Genomic DNA, 22,224 nt, shown 5'->3' with positions numbered 1-22,224 from the left:
CGAGTGTTTTTCTTGGGCTCTGTTCCCCGGGGGATGGACCTTCTCGCTTGTTTCCTGAGTGCTGGGTCCCGGGACGAGGGGAGGGTGGCGGTGGTGGGAGCTGTTTTTGGACGTTGGGCTCTGTTCTGAGAACGTGGGGGGTGAATTTGAAGCTGAGGGTGGCGCATCTTTGTGGCGAACCCTGCTCAATGCGAGACACAGCTTTACCGAGGGTGGGCTTGCCCTGCGAGGCTGCAAGGAGCAGATTCCGGGATAAAATTTGTGCCCTGTACAGTGAATCTGAAAGACCTGAGACCCTGGGTTCAAAGCCCCGCTCCTCTGGTAGCCCTGCCTTGGGGGTTAGGTTCAGCCTCGCTGGGACTCAGATCTGTCGCTGAGATGTGAACACGGCGAGACCCCCCTCACCTCCCGCCTTGAGAAGCACATGAGATGTACGTGAGATGCCAACCCTGTACTGTTACCGAACCTGAAGTGAGTTCGCTCACCCGTTGCGCAGCAAGCCAGTCTCTGACACCAGGTGTGGTGGAAGAACGTAGGAATTTTATTTTTGCACAGTGCTGAGCAAGGAGAGAGGGCAGCTAACGCTCAAATCCCAAACTCCCCGAAAAGCTAAAAGGAAGGGTTTTTATTTGGGGGTTTAGGTAGGTGAGGGGGAGCATATGGCCTTGCTGGTTGGAGCTTTCCCACCAGCCTCTCTTTGGCCTTGAGACTACTTGCAGAGATGAGGGAGCCCGTGACCTTGCTGGTCAGCAGCTTTCCCACCAGCCCGTATCTCTTTGTGGGGAGGAGACGGTCCAGGTGCTTGTCCTTGACGGTGTCTGTCTCCACGGAGGATAGCGGATTCTGGAGGCAGGAAGCCAGAGAGTAAGCAGGGAATGAGTGTTTTGGTTTTAACCTCATATATGCTGGGTTTAATGTGGGGAAACTGATACCAGGGTCGATATCAGTACCACGTTAGCTCCCGTTAGGAAACGATGGAGATCAGGGTTTGTGATGTTTGCTAAGTGATTCCTGTCCTGAGAGAGCCACCTCCCCTGTGTCATCTCCTTCAATCGTCACAGCAAACTCGCGAAGGGGTAACCACTCTGAGGGGCAGGAAGGATGTCAGCCAGGTCTGCCCAACCCTAAAATTCAAGCCTTAAAAGCCCAGGAAGTCACAAAGCCACCGAAATACTACATATGCCGCCTGCCACTCCAGGAAAGTGAGAACCCCTCCCTGAAGGTGCAGGTGGGACGCCAGGGGACACAGGGCTTCCTTATATGGCTGGGATGCAAGGACTGGGAGTCAGAAGTCCTCTGCCCCGGACTCAGCTCCATCACTAGGTCTGGAACCTTGGGCGTCACCTCGAGTTTCTGCTCACTGGCAAAGAGAACAAGACGCCCGCCTCCCACGGCGGGCGGGAGGCCCGGGGCCACCAGACTCCGGCGATGTGGCATGGGGGGCACTCCAGGATTCGGGCTGCCCCAGAGGTTCTGATTCTGGACACCTGGCAGGAGTCTGGAACCCGATCGTGGAAAAGCTCCGGGAGACTCCACGTGGCGGAGCCCAGGGGCCCGGCTCATTGTTGGTGGTGACAAAGGAAGGAAGGAAGGAAGGGGCGGGAAACGGCCCCATAATGTGGGTTCTGCGCCTACTGCGGAAAGTGTAGCGGCTGTAAGTAGGCTGGGTTTCATCTAAGCGACCACCCAGAGAGGAAGACGAGAAGAGGAGGAAGAGGAGCAGAGCCAGGTTCGGGCACACTTGAGACCGTCTTCACACGCCGCAAACACACGCATTTCGAACCCCGAAAGCTACGTGTGCACGTGGCAAAGAATAAAACGCCCTTTCCGGCTCCTTTGGGGGTGGGCAGGGGAGTGAACGCGTCGTTTCGCCAAATCTTCCCGTTTTTCAAGGTAGCTTGGGGATCCGGCCGTGAACTTTCGCAAATTTTAGGCACTGCCAAATAATGAAAACTCTGCTACAATTAAAAAAAAACAACCAGCACTTGGGTCTAAGAAGACATCCCTTGAGTCCCAAGTCTTGGATGATTTTAACGCCCAGAGCTGTTAGGGAGACCCGAAGTGACTTTTTTCCGACAAACCTCGGTGTTTTGGGAGAGCATGGGACCGGGAGAGGACCCGGGCGGGGGCGGGCGGGTGTGTAGCGGCGCGGGCCCACACTGCGCATGCGCGCGCTGCTCGCGGACCTACGGCTTCGAAACCCCAAGTGCTTGCACCCCAGGCTCGGAAAGGGGCCGCTGTCCCAGGAGACTTTTACTAGGGTCCCCGGCCCGCCCCGCCGCCATCTTTGCGCCCGCGCCGCCGCCTCCTCCCCCTTCAGAAGTTTCGCGCCAAACTGTCCGGCCTACAAAATGGAGCCCGGAAGGAGGTCTGGATGACGTCATGCACCCCGCAGCCAATCCGCTTCGGCGGCCGCGCCCGGGAGGCGGGGCTCGCGGGTGCAGAGCGACCCAATCGCTGGCTGCGGAGCCCCGGTGATCCAATGAGGGCGCGGCGGCCGCGGCTGGCGGAGGCGGAGTCTCGCTTTTCCCGCGAAAGTCGGCGGCGTAGCGCGGGGCGGCGGAGTGAGAGAAGGGATAGGTGAGGCCGCGGCGCCCGGGCGGCGGGGACCCCGGGGCCGCCTCGCGGGGGTCGGCGGGCCCTGCGTTTGGGGGCGCGGTCGGGGCGGGCGGGGTTGCTCCTGGGAGAGCTGGGGTCGCGTCGGGGGAGCGCCCGTAGCCGAGGAGCCGGCGTCGCAACGCAGGGAGGCCGCGCGCCCGCTGCAGCACTCTGTCCCCGCGCCAGGTGCGGTCATGTCGGGCTTCGACGACCCCGGCATCTTCTACAGCGACAGCTTTGGGGGCGATGCGGCGGCCGACGACGGGCAGGCCCGCAAGTCGCAGCTGCAGAGGCGCTTCAAGGAGTTCCTGCGGCAGTACCGCGTGGGCACCGACCGCACCGGCTTCACTTTCAAGTACAGGTGCGCCCGCGGCTGTGCGTTGCACGTTGTGTCCCTGGGGTTGACGTTTGAGCGAGTCACCTGTTGGGCGGGCTGCTAAGAAGTCAGCCAGAGCCACTGGGCCCTTTTGGTTCCTTTTCGGGCCTGTTCCTTTACTTCTTGCTCTCCGTGCCTGTCATGTCCGTAAGCTCAAGTTCACTGCGGGTGCCAGAGGGGAAGGTGGTAGTTAGGATGGATCGTTCCCGGATCCCGATCTTGTAACTTCTGTGGGTTGAGCACCTGCTGCTTGTGCCAGGCCAGGCACTGTTCCAGGTGCCAGGCTATGGGGCTGAATGCGCTGGGAAGGTCCTGCTTTCGGGTCAGCGTACAACCTGTGACACATGCCCAATCCTCCTAAGCCCTTCCGATGCAGAGAAAGTGAGTTTGCAGGTCCAGGCTTGGGGCTGACTGGTTATTATCCTGTGACTTCTAAGGGACAGTCCCCCTGGGCCTCTGTTCCTTTGTCAGTAAAATGGGCACAGCTGCTCCCACCTCCGCTTAGTCATGCACCCGCTGACGTGGACCACCCATGTGTCAGACACCGTGTTGGGTGTTGAGGTGCAAAGATGAAAAGATTCATACCACTTGCCCTCAAGAAGCGCACACGTCAGCAGGAGCGAGGCATAGAGACCGACAAAGAGATTACAGGCTGTTAGTCCCTTCAAAGGAGGAATGTAAGAGAGGAGTTAGGGAGGGCTTCCAGGGGAGCCCAAGTTCGGGTGACCCTTGAGCAGATAGAAGAGTTCAGGTGAGGGAGGCATTCCAGAGGGGAGCGGTTGTGTGCGTGGGCAGAGGTGTGGGGTGGCCTGTGATAGCAAGGGGCTCCCCGACGTAAGGTAGGAGGGGATGCAGCTGAGGAGCAGCCCCTGCGTAGGTCAGTCGTCCCCAGATGTGACTTTGGGACAGTAGTCCCATGGGATGCTCTGTAAAAAGGATCTACAGACACGGTCTCTGCTGCCTTCAGTCTCCAAGTTGGATTCGGGTGCCTTGTTTGTCCCCGAGAGAGTTAAAGGCTCCGAGTCCTGTAGTGGAAGAGCCGGTTTGCTGTGAGAGGTTCCCAAGCTGACCTGTGCGCGGAACCCTGTCTTTGAGCCATGAAACATCCTCTGCCTGCCTCCTGGACCGCTTCTGTGAGGATGGCTCTGGCGGCAGTGGGGAACCTCTGCAGCATCAAATAACAGAGCCCCCTGGGATGCGATGTGTGTTTGAGAGGAGTGGGGGGGCCGTGGTGGCCACTGTGTGGGCACATTCGGGGTGCAGGTGCACCTCAGGCAGCGTTGGTCTCCTCTGCACCCTTCCCCGCCCCCACCCCGCCCCCTGCCCCCTCCAGGGATGAACTCAAGCGGCATTACAATCTGGGGGAGTACTGGATCGAGGTGGAGATGGAAGACCTGGCCAGCTTCGACGAGGACCTGGCCGACTACTTGTACAAGCAGCCGGCTGAGCACTTGCAGCTGGTGAGTGGGACCCCGTCCGTGAGCTCCCAGGGCTGGTCTTGCTCTGATCATTAACGGCCTGTCCCCTTCCTCCTCTCTAGCTGGAGGAAGCTGCCAAGGAGGTGGCTGATGAGGTGACTCGGCCCCGGCCCAGTGGCGAGGAGGTGCTCCAGGACATCCAGGTCATGCTCAGGTCGGATGCCAGCCCGGCCAACATTCGGAGCCTGAAGGTGGGTCCACTTAGAGGCTGGTCGGAGGGTGCAGAGGCAGCTGCATGGTGCAGAGGACCTTTGGAGACTGGCACACCTGGATGCCAGCTGTGTGATCCCGAGCCACTCACTCGACCTTTCTGAGCCTGTTTCCTCCTCTGTAAAATTGACTCATTGGACAAGTGTTTACTGAGCTCCTGGGGGTGAGATATTGATTTGGGTCCTGGAGAAACAACAGTGAACTGAAGGACAAGCTCCTGTCCTGGAGGAGCTTCTGGCCACTGGGGGGAGAATGAGTAAACCAGTCAGCATCGCCCAAGATAGTTTTGGAAGATTGTAAGTGCGATGGAAGAAATCGAGAGGGTGATGAGAACGTGTGGGGGCCCTTCTGAAATGACAGATGGCATCCTTGAGGAGGTGACACCCGCGTGGAGATCTGAGGTTGAGAACGAGCAGCATGCACACAGCTCAGGGAGAGCATTCTGGGGAGGTCGGGGGGCAGGTATGTCTAGTGCATAGCCTGAGAGGTGAGGAGGGCAGCAAGTTCAAGGCCGTGTTGAAAGGCAGCTAGCGTGGCTGCTGACCGATGAGGAAGCAGGGGAGGTTGGCAGAGCCAGGCTGTCGTCCAGTCCTTTATCCGTTTTATTCTACACATAATTCCAGAGTGGCTCTTATGCTCCAGGAGCTGGGCGAGACCCTCAGTGTAAAGGGCCAGTTGTCCCCATGGAGCTTACAGGGGGAGAAACGGACAAGGAGCATTGAGATGGTTTCAGGTACGGTGAGGCGCATCACGGAGAAAAGAAAAGAAAGTGGGGGCAACGTGACAGTGGCCGAGGGAGGTGGGAGAAGGCCTCTGAGGAAGTAATGTTGGAGCGAACGCCAGCTGTGTGACAGCCTGCGAGAGGAGCACTCCAGGCTCAAGGAGGAGCAGGTGCAGAGGCACTGGGGGATGTTTCAAGGGACAGGCAGAAGCCAGCGTGGCCGACCCCAAGGAGTGAGGCTTGGGGAAGGAAGGAGGGAGGGGGCGGAGGCCAGGCCAGGGCCTCTCCAGCTGTGGAAGGGAGCTTAGATTTTCCTCGAAGCACAGTAGGAAACCAGTGGAGGTCTAAGTAGGAGAACGGGCTGATTGTATTTTTGAAAGATCTTGGGCTGCTGTGTGGAAGGAGAACTTGTAAAACAGGCAGAGTGGAAGCCAGGAGAGCAGTGAGTGACGGGGATGACGGTGGTGGTTCTGTCATAAGGTTGTGCGAATGAGATGAAATGATGCACGTGGCTGTGCTGTGAACACTACGGTGCTGCCCAGATGGCACCCACTCAGCTAACATCACTCCCCTCCACCGTGCGCTGCACCCAGAGGGCTGTGCTCTGGTCCTCGCTCCAGGCCCCGCACCGTATCAGGCCTGCCTTGGTTAGCACGGTGGGAGGCCTGTCCCAGACGCCGTGCTGTGGACTCGAGGCTGTGGACTCTGGAGGCTTCATCTCTGTATTCCCAGCACCAGGGAGGGGCTCTGGGACCATGTTTGGAACCAAACTGAGTGTCACATGTTTTGCTTGTCCGTGGAGGTGGCATTGGACTTGTGTGGGGGCAGCTGTTTCACCAGAGGCGAGCCTCAGCCCCACCCAGGGACAAGCTTCCGAGTCTCAGACTCATTGGAGAACGCAGTGAATAGCTGGTTCGGGTGATGGGTTCCTGTAATAGAGGAGGAGCCCTTTCTAGAAGGTTCGCTCATCAGGGACTGCTCAGAGGGGCTAAGGCAACCTCGTCCTTTCCAACGCTGGGATTCGGGAGTGCAGGATACCGCAGCTTTGTCGATTGCTTTCCAGAAAGCCTGCTCCCTGATTTCCCGACAGTTCCGGTGGCCCCGGGCCGTGGCAGGCACAGGTGGCTCTGGCCTCAGTTCCCAGAGGCGGGCCGGCCTCCTTCCTCTGTTCCCTCTTCCTTCTCCCCTCCTCGTCTCCCGGGCTTCCAAGGGGGCATCAGTAGCCTGCCTGTCTGTCCCTGAAAACCTGCTGGGAGTGGGAAGAAAAGACGGTGAAAGGAACTTCTCTTGTTTTTTTGGTTTTTATTATAAGAAATTACATGCATGAGGGGCTGGCCCCGTGGCCGAGTGGTTAAGTTCGCGCGCTCCGCTGCAGGCGGCCCAGTGTTTCGTTGGTTCGAATCCTGGGCGCGGACATGGCACTGCTCATCAAAACCACGCTGAGGCAGCATCCCACATGCCACAACTAGAAGGACCCACAACGAAGAATATACAACTATGTACTGGGGGGCTTTGGGGAGAAAAAGGAAAAAAAAAAAAAAAAAAGAAATTACATGCATGAAAGTGGAGAGAATAGAGTGCTGAATCCCATATACCTTCACCTGGATTTAACAGTGGTTAACACTTTGCCTTATTTGCTTTCTCCTTTTTTTTTTTTGCTGAAGTATTTTAAAGTCGATTACAGACTTAACCATTTTATCGCTAAATCCTTCAGTAGGCGTTAAAACAGATCTTTGTACGTAGTCTCGGGGTCCCCAGCTCCCTTTACCAGCCACCCTCCCCATGCTCTGTTGCAGTCGGACATGATGTCGCACCTGGTGAAGATCCCGGGCATCATCATTGCGGCGTCTGGGGTCCGCGCCAAGGCCACCCGCATCTCCATCCAGTGCCGCTCGTGCCGCAGCACCCTCACCAACATTGCCATGCGCCCCGGCCTGGAGGGCTACACCCTGCCCAGGAAGTGCAACTCGTGAGTGGGCCTGAGCGCCCCGAGGGGCCGCGGGAGGTGACAGCTGGGTGGAGATGAGCAGGATGAGGATGCAAGTGGCACCACCCGCAGCGGGAGGGCTGGGGCCGTGGTGTGCCAGTGGGAGAGGCACGGAGCTGGCGCCCTGGGGCTCAGGGCTGTGACCCGTTGTGCTGTCCCTCTACACTGGGGAGTTCTGCCCCAACTGGGCGCCTAGACGACCTTTGCAGGGAACCCAGGGTTGGGAGGGAACAGCAGTTCAGGGGAATGGGTCTATCTGGAGTCTTCTAAAGCAAACTGACTTGCTGGGCCAGATCCAGAGGGCCCGGGAACAGGGCCATGCTGGTTCATTTACATATTGCCCATGACCGCCTTAGCGCTGCACAGGCTGGCCTCTGCCCTCAAAACCAGAAATATTTACTATCTGGCCCCTCACAGGCCAGGCCTGCTGCCCCGCTCTAGAGACCCGCCCTCGCTGGCTGCCTCTTCTCCTCCTCTGCCGCTTCCTGCCCAGCATCCTGACCCTCTGCTCTGCTGCTTGTGGGGCCCCAGGGCTCAGCCACACTTCTCTGTTCTGCACTCCCTCCTCGTGATCTCAGGCTTCAGCACTGTCCGTGTGCAGAGGATGTTTGGATGTGGGTTTCCACTGAACTCTGGACTCAGATCTGGCTGCCTGCAGACGCCCGCAAGGGTGTCTGATGGGCCTTGCAGACTTGAATGCGTCACACTGAACTGATTCTGTCCCATCCCTGGATCTACCCCTCTGCCGTGCTCCTCACCCCCACCACTGCCACCATAAATAAAATGCCATCTTTTTCAGTGTTGGGGCCCAAATCCTTGGTCTCATAATGTTCCTTTCCCTCTTTCATCCTTTCGGCTCTGCCTTGCGGTTTCTGTGTAGAGAATCGGACCATTTCTTCCCTCCTTCGGCGTGTCTGCTTTGCTCCATGCTGTTGTCATTCCCCTGGAACGGTGCAGACCCCTCCTCCCTCACCTCCATCTGCCCTCCACCCAGCAGCCAGGTGACCCTTTCCACTGCAGCCCATCCAGTCGTCCCACCTCACCCAAAGTCCAGTCCTGTTGCGGCCTGCGCTGCCCTCCGCGGGCTGCTCCCGGCTCCCTCTAGACCAGCCTCGCTGCCCCCTCCTATTCCTGGATACACTGAGCACACTCCAGTCACAGGCTCTTGGAACTTGCTCGTTCCTCGGCCCAGAACATTCTTCCTCCCCGCTCTACTGTCCGAGGCCTCCGGTCTTCCGCCAGCTTTCTCCTCAGGCAGCAGCTCACAGAGGTGCCGGCGCCGACCCTCCATCTCATGCTTGGTGCCGCGCCCGCTCACCCCCTTCTCTGCCTCCTTGACGGCGAGGCCCTGTCCTGTCGTGGTTATTTGCGGGTTTGGTTTCTCGGTCCCCTGCCTAGAACTTGAGTTCCGTGAGAGCAAGGACTGTAGTTCACTGCTGTGCCCTCGGCACCTGGGATAGTGCACGCAGTAGGTGCTTTGCTGTAATAGTTGGATAATAATGTCATTATGTAGATGTAGAGGTTTGTAGAGGCCTTGACCCTGAGAAGGGTCCCGAAGTGCCCAGACCTCCCCAGAGATCCTGGGGTTTGAGTGGGGGTTTCGTACAGTTGCTGGCGATCTGGCCCCTTTACCTCTGGGGACACTGAAGCCCTGCGAAGGGGCTGGTTGTGTGACTTCTCTGCCTCCCGGCAAGTTCATGGAAGAGCCAGGCCCGGAGCAGGTCTCCCGTCCTGATCCAGCGTGTGGTCCCGCACAGGGCTGCCCTCCTCTCCCAGCTGGTCCCGGAGACTCTGAACTCACTGCTGGCCACGTCCTGTCGCTGGCTCCTGGGATGGGCCCCCTGGGCTTGGGGTTCTCCAGTGACCCTGTCTCCTCCCCCCATACAGGGATCAGGCCGGGCGCCCCAAGTGCCCCCTGGACCCGTACTTCATCATGCCGGACAAGTGCAAGTGCGTGGACTTCCAGACCCTGAAGCTGCAGGAGCTGCCGGACGCCGTGCCCCACGGCGAGATGCCCAGACACATGCAGCTCTACTGCGACCGGTGAGGGCAGGGGTGAGGGCCGTGTGCCCAGCTCTGGACCATCCAGCGTGGTGGGGGGAGAGAGTGGCTGTTCCCGGAACGCTTGCTCTCATCCCGACTCCCATGATGTGCAGGGCACGCAGCCCCTATTTTGTGGGTAAGGACGTGTAACTGACTCAGTGAGTGGAGGAGCTGGGCCTCGAGCCTCTGTTCTTCTGGGAGAGTCTCTCCAGCCCTCTTAGGCCCAGAAGGCCCCAAGTGGCAGAGCTGGAGAGCCAGCTGCTGGGAGAGCCCCTTCCCGCCTGACGCCCCGTCCCGCCCTAGTCTTCCTGTTCAGATTCCTCCTTGGATTTTGCTGAGCGAGTGGAAATGGGGAGAGGGCGCCGGGCTGGGGCTGTGCCCTCCCAGTGGCCTGGGAGGAGCTTGGAGATGTTGACCAGGGTTCTGAACCTTGGCCTGCATGCTCTCACATTGCATGCAGGTGTTCTGTGTGTGTGCATTTCTCTGAGGAGCAGATACACGGCTTGCCACAGCTTCGTCAGTGGCAGTAGAACGTGTAGAAGTCAGATTGCTGAGCGATTACATGAGTTGCTGAGCGATTACATGAGTTGCTGAGCCGCAGTTCCTTATCAGTAAAATGGGGACAAAGACAGTCCTTCATCTCTTGTTGGCTGCTGTGAGATTAAATTTTAAGATGCGTGTTAAGTGTTGAGCACAGTTCCTCAATACAAACTAATGTTTGGTGTATGTTAGATTATTCTCCAAGTGCTCTGCGATCCGCAAAGCTTAGGAAGTGGGGTGTGGGGAGAGAGGAGTCGTGGAATCCTCTCATAGAACATTAACATGGCCGAGATGGGCCTTTATGGGACGTGACTCTGATGTGGAAAGCACTTTTGTGTCTGTTACCTCACTTGATCCCATGAAAAGTCGAGACAGGTCAGATCACTTTATTGTCTTCCCCAGGCTCAGAGAGGTGCAGTGACGTCTTTGAGGTCGCACAGCTTCTGTGTGTCAGAGTGCAGACACGTGACCCAGTGTCCCCTCCACGCCACACTCGTTCTTGCTGGTGGGACCTGGAGACTTCTTGTTTCAAGATCTTATTTTTTAAAAGAGGAAATGAAAGGCCAGAGGCAAAATGACTTGGCTGAACTCATGGAGCCATGAAGAGGCAGCTGGGGAGTGGCCCTCGCAGGGAGGCTGGGAGGGCAGGAGGAGCAATGCTTCCCTGAGATGGCAGCAGCTAAGATAAGATGCAGATGGGGCTTCTGAAGGGCTGGGGTGGGCCAGCCCTCTGACCCCGGCCAACATAACAAACGAGCTCTTGATGGCAGTGGAAGGGTTGGGCTACCGCCGTGACCTAGGACCGGCAGCACCATCCTCCGGGCAGCTGAGCCACCCAAGTGTGGGGTGCGTTGTGATGAGGGAGGGGGACCCGTTGTCTGGGCCTTGTGGGGATGGAGAGGTCTGGAGCAGGCTCAGGGCGTGAGGCCTCTGGGGGAAATGCTGAGGGGTCCACGAGTGTGACGAGGTGGCTGGAGTCAAGGGTGCGCTGTCCCCATCGGGCTCTCACCTTCTTTTCTCCTTCCTCCCTGTCCTCTCAGGTACCTGTGTGACAAGGTCGTCCCTGGGAACAGGGTCACCATCATGGGCATCTACTCCATCAAGAAGTTTGGGCTGACCTCCAGCAGGGGCCGAGACAGGGTGGGCGTGGGCATCCGGAGCTCCTACATCCGTGTCCTGGGCATTCAGGTGGACACAGACGGCTCTGGTGAGTTGGCTTTGAGGCCTGGCCTGGTCAAGAGGCTGTGCTGCACCGGAGCCAAGCCCCGTCATCCTTCCCCTGGGTTACTGTTGGGCCTCCGCCCTGGTCTCATCGTCCCCACGCTGGCCCCTCAGTGCCGTGTGCTGCATAGCAGCCAGGTGACTGGTGTCGTAACCAGTCACCACATCACTCCTCGGCTGAGAGGGTGCTCCACCCCCCGGCACGATGGACACTTCCCTGTGGTCCCCGAGGGCATCCACCGTCTGGCCTCTGGCTCCTCAGACCCCCACCCCCACACACTGCTCTTCCCCTGACTCACTGGGCCCAGAACACACAGGTCCCTCCTGAGGGGAGGACTGGGGTCTCTGTTGGCTCAGACTGACGCTTGTGCTGCCCTGGCTCTCAGGGCCCTGCCGCCTGGGAGGCCCTGAGCCAGGACCAGGCCGGACCGGGGGCTGCAGCGCGTGCTCACTCACACAGCGCTCGTGCACCTTCCCCCCTGCCCACCCAGGCCGCAGCTTTGCCGGTGCCGTGACCCCGCAGGAGGAGGAGGAGTTCCGGCGCCTGGCCACCCTCCCCAACGTCTACGAGGTCATCTCCAAGAGCATCGCCCCCTCCATCTTCGGGGGCACAGACATGAAGAAGGCCATTGCCTGCCTGCTCTTTGGGGGTTCCCGCAAGAGGTGGGGATGCAGCACACTCCCCCCGCCCCTGCGTCTGGGGAGAGGATGGGTAACTTGGCCCATAGGACAACAGCGCCTGATGGTCAGGACTGGAATGCTCTTTCCGTGTTCCCAGGACCCTCCACCCTGCCTGCTACTCCCAGGCACCTTTCCCAGCTCCTGGACTTGCTGTGAGCTGGCTGGTGGCCGGTCCATGCTCTTGACTCAGAGAGGTCCCCCGACCCTGGCTCGGGGGTGGCCTTGGGCGTACCTGGCAGGTGCAGTGGGGAGAGCTCTGGGCTCGGAGCAGGGACTGAGATTCAGTCTCTGCTGTGCCACTTATTTATTGTGTGACCTTGGACGAGAGACATCTCTGAACCCAAGGTTCCACGTGAATAAGACAGGTGAAAAACCTGACTTTCAAAGGACGTCATATGTCCTTCTGAAACGATAAAATAATAGAGGTGTAGAAAGTAATAAATATTATCAGCAGCTGTTATTTACTGAGCTCTTACCATGCGCCAGGGCTTCTGGTAAGTGCTTTCATGTGTCTGAAACCCAGTCAGTCCTCAAATTAACTCTGTGAGAAAGTTACCATCAAGCCTCCCCACTTTTTTTTTTTGCTGAGGAAGATTAGCCCTAAACTAACATCTGTTGCCAATCTTCCTCTTTTTTTGCTGAGGAAGATTAGCTCTGAGCTAACATCTGTGCCAGTCTTCACCACTTCATATGTGGGATGTCACCACAGCATGGCTGACGAATGGTGTAGGTTCATGTCTGGAATCCGAACCTGTGAACCTGGGCTGCTAAAGTGGAGCATGTGAACTTAACCACTGTGCCACGGAGCTGGCCCCTGCCCATTTTATAGATGAGGAAATTGAGGCACCGAGAGCTAAAGGGACTGGGTCACAGGCACTTGTAGGGCCAGGAGCTTGTCCTGTGGTGCCTGTTCCACTGTACTGTACGTAGTCTGCTGGTGGCTCCCGCTCTTCCAGCTGCGAGGGACGTTCAGATGCTCACTGTGTGCCGCAGCCCAGCCTAAGTGCCGTTTCCTTTGACCCTCCCCTCCCTGGGCGGCAGGCCGTGTCCCCATCCTTAGCTGGCTGTGAACATGAGTCTCAGCCCAGAGCCCCTGCCTTCCCGCCTGCCTGGAGGCTCGTGACAGGTCGGGGGGGGGCTGACGGCCAGCCTGCGTTGTGACCAGCCTGAGTCCCAGCTCTTCGTGGATTCTTACCCCTCACCACCTGCCCGTCCTCCCCCAGGCTCCCTGACGGACTCACTCGCCGAGGAGACATTAACCTGCTGATGCTGGGGGACCCGGGGACGGCCAAGTCCCAGCTGCTGAAGTTTGTGGAGAAGTGCTCTCCCATCGGGGTGAGTGCCCGGACGGGCTGTTCTTGCTGCCCAAGCAGGGCGGGTGGCCGCAAGGGCAGGCCACCCGGGATCTCTTTCTCAGTCCTCTCGGCTGTGGTCAGGTGGCCCAGAGGAAGGGAAGTGACGGGTGTGTTCAGGTTTGGGGTGGCGGGCGGAGCGCTGCCCTGAGGCAGGGTGGGCTGGGGTCCCAGCTGGCCAGTAGTTGGCTGCGGACCTTAAGCAGGTCACCTAATTCTGAGCCTCAGTTTACCCATCCGCCTAGTCATAATAGTGACGACAGTTGCAGGGGAGCTCGCGGTCGGGCGCTGCATGAAGTCTTTGCGTGCAGTCTCTCGTTTCAGGCTCAGCTCTGTGCGGGGGTGCTGTGGCCCGTTTAGGGATGAGGAGATGGGTACGGAGTAGCTAGGTGTCTTGCCCGAGGGCCCACAGCCAGTAAGTGCAGCACGGGGATTGGAACCCGCGTGTCCGTGGGCTGGGTCCTCTGTGCTGTGGTAAGGGGGTCTGGGGCATCGGAGCGGGGTGAGGGATGTGCAGGTGGGAGGTGGTCTCTGGAGAGAGAGGAAGTGAGCCAATGTCCCGTGACATCGTGAGCCACATGTGTAGTTTAGAAATTTGTAGTAGCTGCATTAAAGTTGTAAAAGGTTAATAACTTCATCCTAGTAATATTCATTTAACTCAGTATATCTCAAATATTATTTCAGCGTGTAGCTTAATATAGAAAAATATTAGTGAGATACTTAACATTCTTTTTAGCACTAAATTAGAAACCCGTGTGTCTTTTACGCTTGAGCACAGCTCAGTTGGGATTTGCCACACTTCTAGGCCTCTGTGGCAGCATGTGGCACGCTGTCTATACAAGATGACAGGGGACTCGGGTGGGGAAGCCTTTTCCTGGGAGTCGGGAGTCATCCCAGCCCTAGGGCCACCTGGCCCCTGGGCCTCAGTTTGCTCCTCTGTGAGCTGGGCTCCTAAGAGCTGCTTCCCGGAGCTCCGCTGAGCGATGCCTGGGAACGCCCCCCCGGGGAGAGCTTCTAGGCCGGGCTGGGGCGGCCTCCCCATCTGGAGGGAGGAGCCCTGAGATCTGTTCTGTGCTCTGTAGCCAGCTTTGTGACCTTAGGTGAACCACAGCTCTCTGGACCCCTTGACTTGGGTCAGAGCGAGGAGCTGGAGCTGTGTGGGGCCCTGACACTGGCCCCATCCCCACCCCCAGGTGTACACGTCTGGGAAAGGCAGCAGTGCGGCGGGCCTGACAGCCTCGGTGATGAGGGACCCCTCGTCCCGCAACTTCATCATGGAGGGCGGGGCCATGGTCCTGGCCGATGGCGGCGTCGTCTGCATCGACGAATTTGACAAGGTGAGGCTGAAAGCTGGGGGCTCCTGGTGGTGGTGTGGCTGGGCTGTGGCCCTCTGTGCTCGGACAGCAGACACTGCCTCCGACTTGGAGGCTCATGTTGAGTCCCCAGGCCTGTCACTACAGAGTGACTTTGGGAAGTAGCTTAACTTCTCCTGGAGTGGGGAGAGAGGGGCTGAACCCCCATGTTGTCACTGTGATGAGAAGTGACCCGGTCTCTGCCGTCGGCCTGGCATGGAGTGGGGCCTGGGAACTGTACTGCTCCCGTCCCCTGCACCTGGGTCTGATGGACGTTTCTCTCCCCCGTGGAGATGCGAGAAGACGACCGTGTGGCCATCCACGAGGCCATGGAGCAGCAGACCATCTCTATTGCCAAGGTGAGTGGCCCTCCCTGGTGAGCCCATGGTGCCAGGGTGCTGGGAGGGGAGGCAGGGGCCCCATCCTCAGGCTGCTCCCAGTGGCCCCACCCAGTCCATTTGCTCCGGCCTCTGCTGGCAGCAGCAGCAGCCCTGGAGTGGCGTGTGTGAGTGTGTCCTGGGGTTCTGCATGGTCTCCTCCTCCCACTCCTCCTCAGGCCGGGATCACCACCACCCTCAACTCCCGCTGCTCCGTCCTGGCTGCTGCCAACTCCGTGTTCGGCCGCTGGGATGAGACGAAGGGGGAGGACAACATTGACTTCATGCCCACCATCCTGTCCCGCTTCGACATGATCTTCATCGTCAAGGACGAGCACAACGAGGAGAGGGATGTGGTGCGTAGGGCTGGACTCCAGCCAGGCCCACAGTTCTGAGGGAGGGTGAACGAGAGGCTTGGCCCGAGTCCAGACCATTAGGTCCAGCCCGTAAGTGGGCAGCCGAGGAGGCGGTGGTTGTGGACCCCAGAGAGCACTGAACCAGGGGTCTGGGTTCCTCCTGTGAGGGATACACAGTGTGATTTGGGGTGAGCCCCTCTCTCCGTGGGCCTCAGTCCCTTATATATGAAACGGCGGAGTTGACCTTGGTTGCAAGTAGTAGAACTGCCGTCTTGGGAACGTCCAGCGTGGAGGTCTGAGGCCCCCCCCCCGGCTCCTGGCCTTGGTGACGGTGGGGCTCCCCCCGTCCCTGCTGCTCTGCCCTGCCTCCTGTGGAGGGCGGGTCTCGGGCAGCTGCTCCCTGTGCCAGAGAAGGCTCTGGCTGCTCTGGGATTTTGTCGTATCAGCTAAAAGGAAAGAGGGAGCCTCGTCTTTTCCGTTAGTTCCACCTCTGCCAGCTCTTCCCTCCCTGACTACTCAACCCGTGTGTTGAGACCCAGGCTCGGGAGGGCCTGCAGGCTGACCCGGTGTCCCCTCTGCCCCCAGATGCTGGCCAAACACGTCATCACTCTGCATGTGAGTGCGCTGACACAGACCCAGGCAGTGGAGGGCGAGATCGACCTGACCAAGCTGAAGAAGTTCATCGCGTACTGCCGAGCGTGAGTCTGGATGCAGGCCCCTGGGAGTGGGGTGGTCTGGCTCCCCTGGGGTGGGAGAGAACCTGTCCCCCAGGCCTGTTCCTCGCGCAGGAGACCTGAGATGAGGCCCTTCCTGGGGTTTTAGTTCTTCTGACCCTGATCTGCCACTTTCTGACTTTGCCAAGGTTACTCAGTGGCTCTTGGCCTCAGTTTCCCCATCTCCAAAATGAGGGCATAGGCTGACGATGGTCTTGAAGACCAGCTTGACCCCTGTGCGGGGAGGCAGGGCAATTTGGCCGTGGGCTCTGGGTGACGCCCGCACCCATTCTGTGACCTGGAGCGAGTCCGTTGACCTCGGAGCTTTGCTCTCCTGGGTTGACGCCTCCTGGGGTTTTGTAGGCATCACATGGCGTGTCTGCACCAGCTCAGCGCTAGGCAGGTGGCAGCTGCGCCCTTATTCCTTCCCGCTCACAGGTTGCTGATGGTGGTACTTATTCTGTGCCAGGTGTCACTAGTGTTCTGTGTGTAAATGAACTCTGGCCCTCCCCCAGAGCCTGCGAGGTTGGGGTGTTAGTACTCCACTTTGCAGATGGGGAAGCTGAGGCAAAGAGAGGTTAAGTCGCTTGTCCAGGGTTCTCCACCCTTGGGTTTTAGCTCTGATAAGAAACAGCCAAGGTGTCTGTCAAGCATCTTGGCACAGTGGCTAAAAGCTCAGCCTCTGGGGCCCTGTGCCTGGGTTCAGATCCTGGCTCTACCCCCTTCTCCCCATTATGAGCCCCTCCCGTGGGGGTGAAGCCTGCAGTTGTGTGGGTCCCTAACTCGTCACCTCCACTGGGGTGCTGGGTGTGTGGTGCCCAGCGGTTCCTGGGTCTTCCTTGTGGTTCCGAGCTCGCTGTGGTCTCATCCTCAGAGGCTCAGGTCCTCAAGTGTGAGTCTGAGAGCCCTGGATTCTAGTCCTCCCTGGATGCAGCATTCCCGGTGGCCTTGGGGAGCGTCCTGCCTCACTCTGGCCTCAGGCTGGGTGTTGGGTGAGGTGATCTAAGGCTCCCCTGAAGCAGTGACTGTCGGTCAGCTGTGGGGTGATGGAGGGGACAGGATGGGGTAGATCTCCGCCCTCCCGGGACAGTCTGATGTGCTCCCCTGCTCCTGGACAGCAGTCTCTGCCGAGCCTCCTGTGGGTGTCATTGTGCATCACGTCCCCGGATGTGTTGGGGTGGAGGTGTGCTGGGGCGACCATCAGTGGGCCGTGGGCTGGGTGATGGTGCCATCGTTAGGCGCTGTGTATGGGGCATTGCCTGGCTCCTCATCCGACAGTCAGGAGGCACGATTTTCACCCCCGCAGAGGGCCTGGCTTTCTTCCACCTGGTTGCCGACAGAGGCGCCTTTTTTGCTCTCCTGGTGTGGCTCTCCGTGGCGCCTGCCCATAGCCCAGATGACGCTAAGATGGAGTCGTCACGGGGAAGCAGGCAGCTGTGGAGCGCTGGGAAAGCACATGTCTGCGGGCTGGCAGAGGGCCGGGAGCCAGGGTGGGCGCCCCAGGACTCCTTGCCCGCCTCACGGCAGCTGCTCCCCATCCTACAGGAGGTGTGGCCCCCGGCTGTCAGCAGAGGCTGCAGAGAAGCTGAAGAACCGCTACATCATCATGCGGAGCGGGGCCCGCCAGCACGAGAGGGACAGCGACCGCCGCTCCAGCATCCCCATCACCGTGCGGTGAGTGGCCGCAGGGCTAGGGGCGTCCCGGCCTCACATAGCAGGGTGAACCCGTGCCTGGGGCAGGGCTGCCGCCAGCACAGCAGGCCATGGCGCCACCTGCTTGGCAGGAGTCATCCTTTTGGAGTGTAGACGGTAGTATCCCTGCTCATCTGTATTGTTGGTTTGTTTAAGGCTGGGAAAACCCGGAACCCTCCTTTCTGATTTCTGTCTGGCTTCTGCCACGGGGGGAAAGCATGAGGGTGAGGGAAGGCTCCACGCCTGGGAACCAAGAGACCTGGGTCCCTGCCCGGTGCCCCTATGTGACCGCAGGGAAATTGCTTTCCTTCTCCGGGTCTCAGTTTCCTTAGCTTGTCTCCTTCTTGTGAGTTTACACAGTGGAGTGGTGGGGGCTGGACCTGCCTGGGTTGAATCCTGCCTCGAGCACGGTATAGTTAGGAGTGGCTTTGGCTGTATGTAACGAAAAACCCAGGTCAAGTAGCTTAAGTAAACGGCAAGTTTATTTCTCTCTTATGTAACAATGTCCGAGGTGAGCTGGTTGGGACCAGAGTGATGGTTCCTCAGACAGCAGCCTGGGCTCCTTGAGGCTTGCCCCTGTCCTCATCGTCCAAGACGGCTGCTGGAACTTCATTCCAGCGCATTCCAGGCAGCAGGAGAGGAAGGAAAGGAAGAGTCCAGCCTTTAAGGCACTTCCTCAAATTTCCACATGACGTTTGGACTTACCACTTATGGGCCATACCTTAGCCACCCAGACGCACCTGGGAAATGTTTCCTAGCTGGGCGCCAGGTGCTGGCATAGAAATTGGGGTCCCATTACTAATGAGGGAAAGGAGACGAGCCGTGGGGACAGCCAGCAGTCTCCTCTGTCATCCTGCTGGGCAGGCACCTCCCCGTGGTGGGGTGGGGCAGGGGAGGGGCGGTGAGCCGCGGCCGGCCCGGCAGCCTGTTGCTCCCCACAGGCAGCTGGAGGCCATCGTGCGCATCGCCGAGGCCCTGAGCAAGATGAAGCTGCAGCCCTTCGCCACCGAGGCGGACGTGGAGGAGGCTCTGAGGCTCTTCCAGGTGTCCACACTGGATGCCGCCTTGTCCGGCACCCTGTCAGGTGAGCAGACGCGGGGACACAGGCTCGAGCCTGTGGGCCGGGTGGCGTGCTGCAGGCCTGGAGTGCGTGTGCCTCCTCCTCTGCCTTTGCTGAGTGTTTTGGGGCTTCCTCCTGGCAGTCAGGCCCTCTCCCTGTTTCTCCCCCAGCCGTTTTCCTCGCAGATGGGAAAGAGCAGCTTCCCTCCGGGTCCTTGGACACAGGCCCCTCAGCCCGCTTCACTTGAGGACTGTAGTGTCGCTCTTGGTTAAGAACGGTGCTCTGTGCGCCTCCTTGTTGAGCTCAGAACCGTTCTGAGTACTTCCAGAGCTCCTGCCCTTGTCGTCCCTACGGCAGACCCCAGAAGCTGGGCTGGGCACTCAGTCCTTCCCGTCTCAGAGAGTGGGAAGCTGACGCTCAAGAGGACTTTCCTGTGCCCAAGGTCTCCAGTCGCTTGGCTGGAACGCGGGTCTCTCCTCCCCGGGGCCGGCGTGGTCGTGTCCCTCCTTCGGGCACAGCATGTCGACAGGCCTCCCCAGAGGGCTGGTTGTGTGCCGGGCTCTTCCTGGGCAAATCCCTCCCTCCGCCCAGCAGACACTAACAGGTGCTTAGCGTTTGCCAGCCCCTGCTGGGTGCAGGGGGCGTAAGAGCAAAGACCCACAGCCCTGCCTCGGGGGCTCTCGCTCTAGATGGAGGGGGACGGGTGGCACAGAAGCAGACAGGTGAGGTTCGGGGAGTGAGCAGTGCAGGGGGAGGCCTCGCAGGCCAGGCGCATTGGATGGGGGGATGCGTCCAGATCGGGTGGTTGGGGCAGCCTCTCTGAGGAGGTGACATGAAGCAGGGAGCAGCGGGAAATGAGGAAATGTGGCTCCCAGGGGGAGAGCACTGTAGGTGGAGGGAAGGCTGGGTGCCAAGTCCCCGAGGAGGGAGCAGTCTTGGCATGTTGCAGGAACCACCCAGGGCCAGTGTGGCTGGAGCCAGGGGAGGGAGAGGGGGACATGGGTAGGGCCTGGTCCCCCAGCCTCCAAGGAGATAGTCTCTGCCCTGGAGGGGCTTCCTGGCACATGAGACGTTTGCTCACGGAGGGCCCTCTGGGATGCTGAGTGCGCAGAGCACAAGTGTGGTTTGGGCAGTGAAATTTGAGTTGGGCCTTGCAGGCTGCATAGGAGTTTGCCTTACAGACTCCCTATTACAACCTGGAGCCTTGAAGTCCCCTCAGTGGCTTCCCCGACCGGGGTCCCCGCCTCTGTAACTGAGACACCAAGGCCGCTGCAGGTCTTGGTCAGCAGCGGAGGCCCACCCTCAGCAGTCATTGAAATCATGACCTCCTGCTTGGCCGGGCTCCTCAGGGCACCTCACAGATGTGGTCTCCAGGGCGACTGCCCGCCTCCTGGGTCACAGCTGGGTCCCCGCCCGCTCTCCCGTCTGAGATCTGCTCCTCCAGGAGTTGTCCCTGCTGCCTGTCCAGCCGGATGCAGTCCATACGTTAGCAGCTTTCTTTCAGAAGTCAGCTCACGTTCCTCCGCCCTCCAGAGGCTATTCCTCTCACCAGTCAAAGCGCCTCCTGTGCCGTGGCCTCCAGGGGCCCTCAGGACACAGCCATGTCCCTGGGGTTTGAATGAGTCACCGTGGTCCTACTCCCCGTCTTTGCGCCTGCCATCCTCTCTGCCTGCAGTGTCCCTCCCCCACATGCGCCTTGTCCCCTGACTCCAGGTCTGTTCAGTTGTGTCCTCAGCCAGGCCCTCCCTGTCCCCCACACGCTTGTCCTTCCTTCCTCTATTGTCTTTTCTGAGCCTGGCTCCGGCCGCTCTTCCCTGGGTCAGAGGCCCCATCTCCAAGCCTCCCGCCATGGGCGCTGAGATCCCCAGCGCCCGTCCCCACCCGTCTCCCTTCTCACGCCTGCAGGGGTGGAGGGCTTCACCAGCCAGGAGGACCAGGAGATGCTGAGCCGCATCGAGAAGCAGCTCAAGCGCCGCTTTGCCATTGGCTCCCAGGTGTCGGAGCACAGCATCATCCAGGACTTCACCAAGCAGGTGGGCCTTCCTGGGGCTGGCGGGGGGATAGGGGAGGGTGCACGGGGTCTCCTGCTGGCTCCCCATGGCCTGGTTCCCACCCACCAGCACCGGTGTCTGGTGCTCAGCAGACAGGCCTGGGGTGGGCAAGGGGCAGCTGTCCCCCGTCCAGACCCGCTCCACCCATTGTTCCTCTCCTCAGGGCTGCTTCAGTCTGGGGCAGGAGTGTCTTTTCTGTCCCGTTAAGGGGAGAGACATGTGGCTGGCGTTCTGGTGGAACCACACCCAGGCTTCCCCCACCCCTACCCATCTATCCTTTCCCCACTTTGCTTGTGGGGTGGGGGCACAGAGCCAGCTCACTGGGCGTGGGCCTCTTGACCCCATGGAGAGGAGCGGGGGCCGTCTAGGTGCTATGGAGAACCTATCCTTAAGATCACAGGAACAGTCCCAGTTTCTGGTCTCAGCTCCCTCATGTACATTATCTCAGTTTGATTCTTAGAGTGGATTTATGCAGTAGGTCTTACCACACCCATTCTGTAGGTGAGCAGACTGAGGCTTAGGTTTAGGGATGTTAGGAGCTTGGGTTTTAGTTAGATGGACTTGATTGCAGCCCCAGCTCTATCAATTGCTGTGTGACCTTGAGCAGGTGACTTAGTCTCACTGTGCCTCAGTTTCCTCCCCTGTGAAATGGAGATAATCACATGCCAGCTGCATTGGGTTGTTGGGGGATGGAGGGAATTAACGTATGCGAAGGCTCCGAAGAGGGCGGGCCCGGAGAGGAGGCGCTCAGACCGGTATGAAGGCTTAGAAAGCTAACGTGGAGCGGGGTGTCCCGGGTCCCCTGGGAGGCATGCTCCTGCAGCCGGCCTTGTGTCCGCAGAAATACCCGGAGCATGCCGTGCACAAGGTGCTGCAGCTGATGCTGCGGCGCGGCGAGATCCAGCACCGCCTGCAGCGCAAGGTCCTGTACCGTCTCAAGTGAGCGCCGCCCGCGCCCTGGCTGCTGCACGGAGGGCCCGCCCGCCCTGGAGCCCGAGCGGCCGCCTCGCCTCGCCTCGCCTCGCCTCGCCCCGGCGTCCGCACCTGCCGCTGTCCAGCAAGTGTGCCCCTGGGCCTGTGGAAGCAATAAAGCCGGGGTGTGTGTGCACGTCTGTGGGCTTCTGCGCCGGGTGGCCTGTCGCCGCATCCTGCCCACACGGCAGGGCGGGTGTGGGGAAGGACGAGCTGCCCAGCAGGGTGCAGTGTGCGGAGGGCTCGGAACGGTGTGAGTTTGGCCCGCCTCTCCTCTTGCCCGAGGCTCGGTGGGTGGGTAGGAGCCGAGGTCTTGCGTCAGACTGGCTGGACTCCCCCAACCTTTCCATGCCTGTTTCCTGATCTGCGAACCGGGCTGACACCAGGACCAGCTTGGCAGGGTTATGTGTGGGATCCGTGAGCCGCTGCTGGTGCAGTGCCCAG

At 59.6% G+C, this 22,224-nt stretch overlaps 1 protein-coding gene across 1 annotated transcript; it reads left to right on the top strand.

The window, feature by feature from the left end:
* The first annotated feature begins 2,469 nt into the window (after positions 1-2,469).
* MCM5 (minichromosome maintenance complex component 5) lies at positions 2,470-21,916 on the top strand. The gene is made up of 17 exons (XM_044780738.2): positions 2,470-2,580; positions 2,785-2,959; positions 4,308-4,434; positions 4,515-4,643; positions 7,180-7,352; positions 9,258-9,413; positions 10,994-11,160; positions 11,666-11,837; positions 13,079-13,190; positions 14,401-14,544; positions 14,853-14,918; positions 15,116-15,292; positions 15,878-15,990; positions 17,551-17,679; positions 18,639-18,781; positions 20,663-20,790; positions 21,650-21,916. The coding sequence occupies exons 2-17, from the start codon at positions 2,793-2,795 to the stop codon at positions 21,749-21,751; spliced, it is 2,205 nt and encodes a 734-aa protein (XP_044636673.1). The 5' UTR covers positions 2,470-2,580; positions 2,785-2,792; the 3' UTR covers positions 21,752-21,916.
* Positions 21,917-22,224: the final 308 nt, after the last annotated feature.

This window comes from Equus asinus, chromosome 4, assembly GCF_041296235.1.
Source record: "Equus asinus isolate D_3611 breed Donkey chromosome 4, EquAss-T2T_v2, whole genome shotgun sequence".
Lineage (NCBI taxonomy): Eukaryota > Metazoa > Chordata > Mammalia > Perissodactyla > Equidae > Equus > Equus asinus.
Note: the sequence above shows the minus strand (reverse complement) of the source record. Positions and strands in the feature narration are given on the sequence as shown.

Excerpts from the sequence above, each read along its gene's own strand:
- MCM5 (XM_044780738.2), top strand. The coding sequence starts at position 2,793 with ATGTCGGGCTTCGACGACCCCGGCATCTTCTACAGCGACAGCTTTGGG. Across the intron at positions 4,435-4,514 it reads CGGCTGAGCACTTGCAGCTG|CTGGAGGAAGCTGCCAAGGA; the intron begins GTGAGTGGGACC and ends CCTCCTCTCTAG. Across the intron at positions 9,414-10,993 it reads ATGCAGCTCTACTGCGACCG|GTACCTGTGTGACAAGGTCG; the intron begins GTGAGGGCAGGG and ends CTGTCCTCTCAG.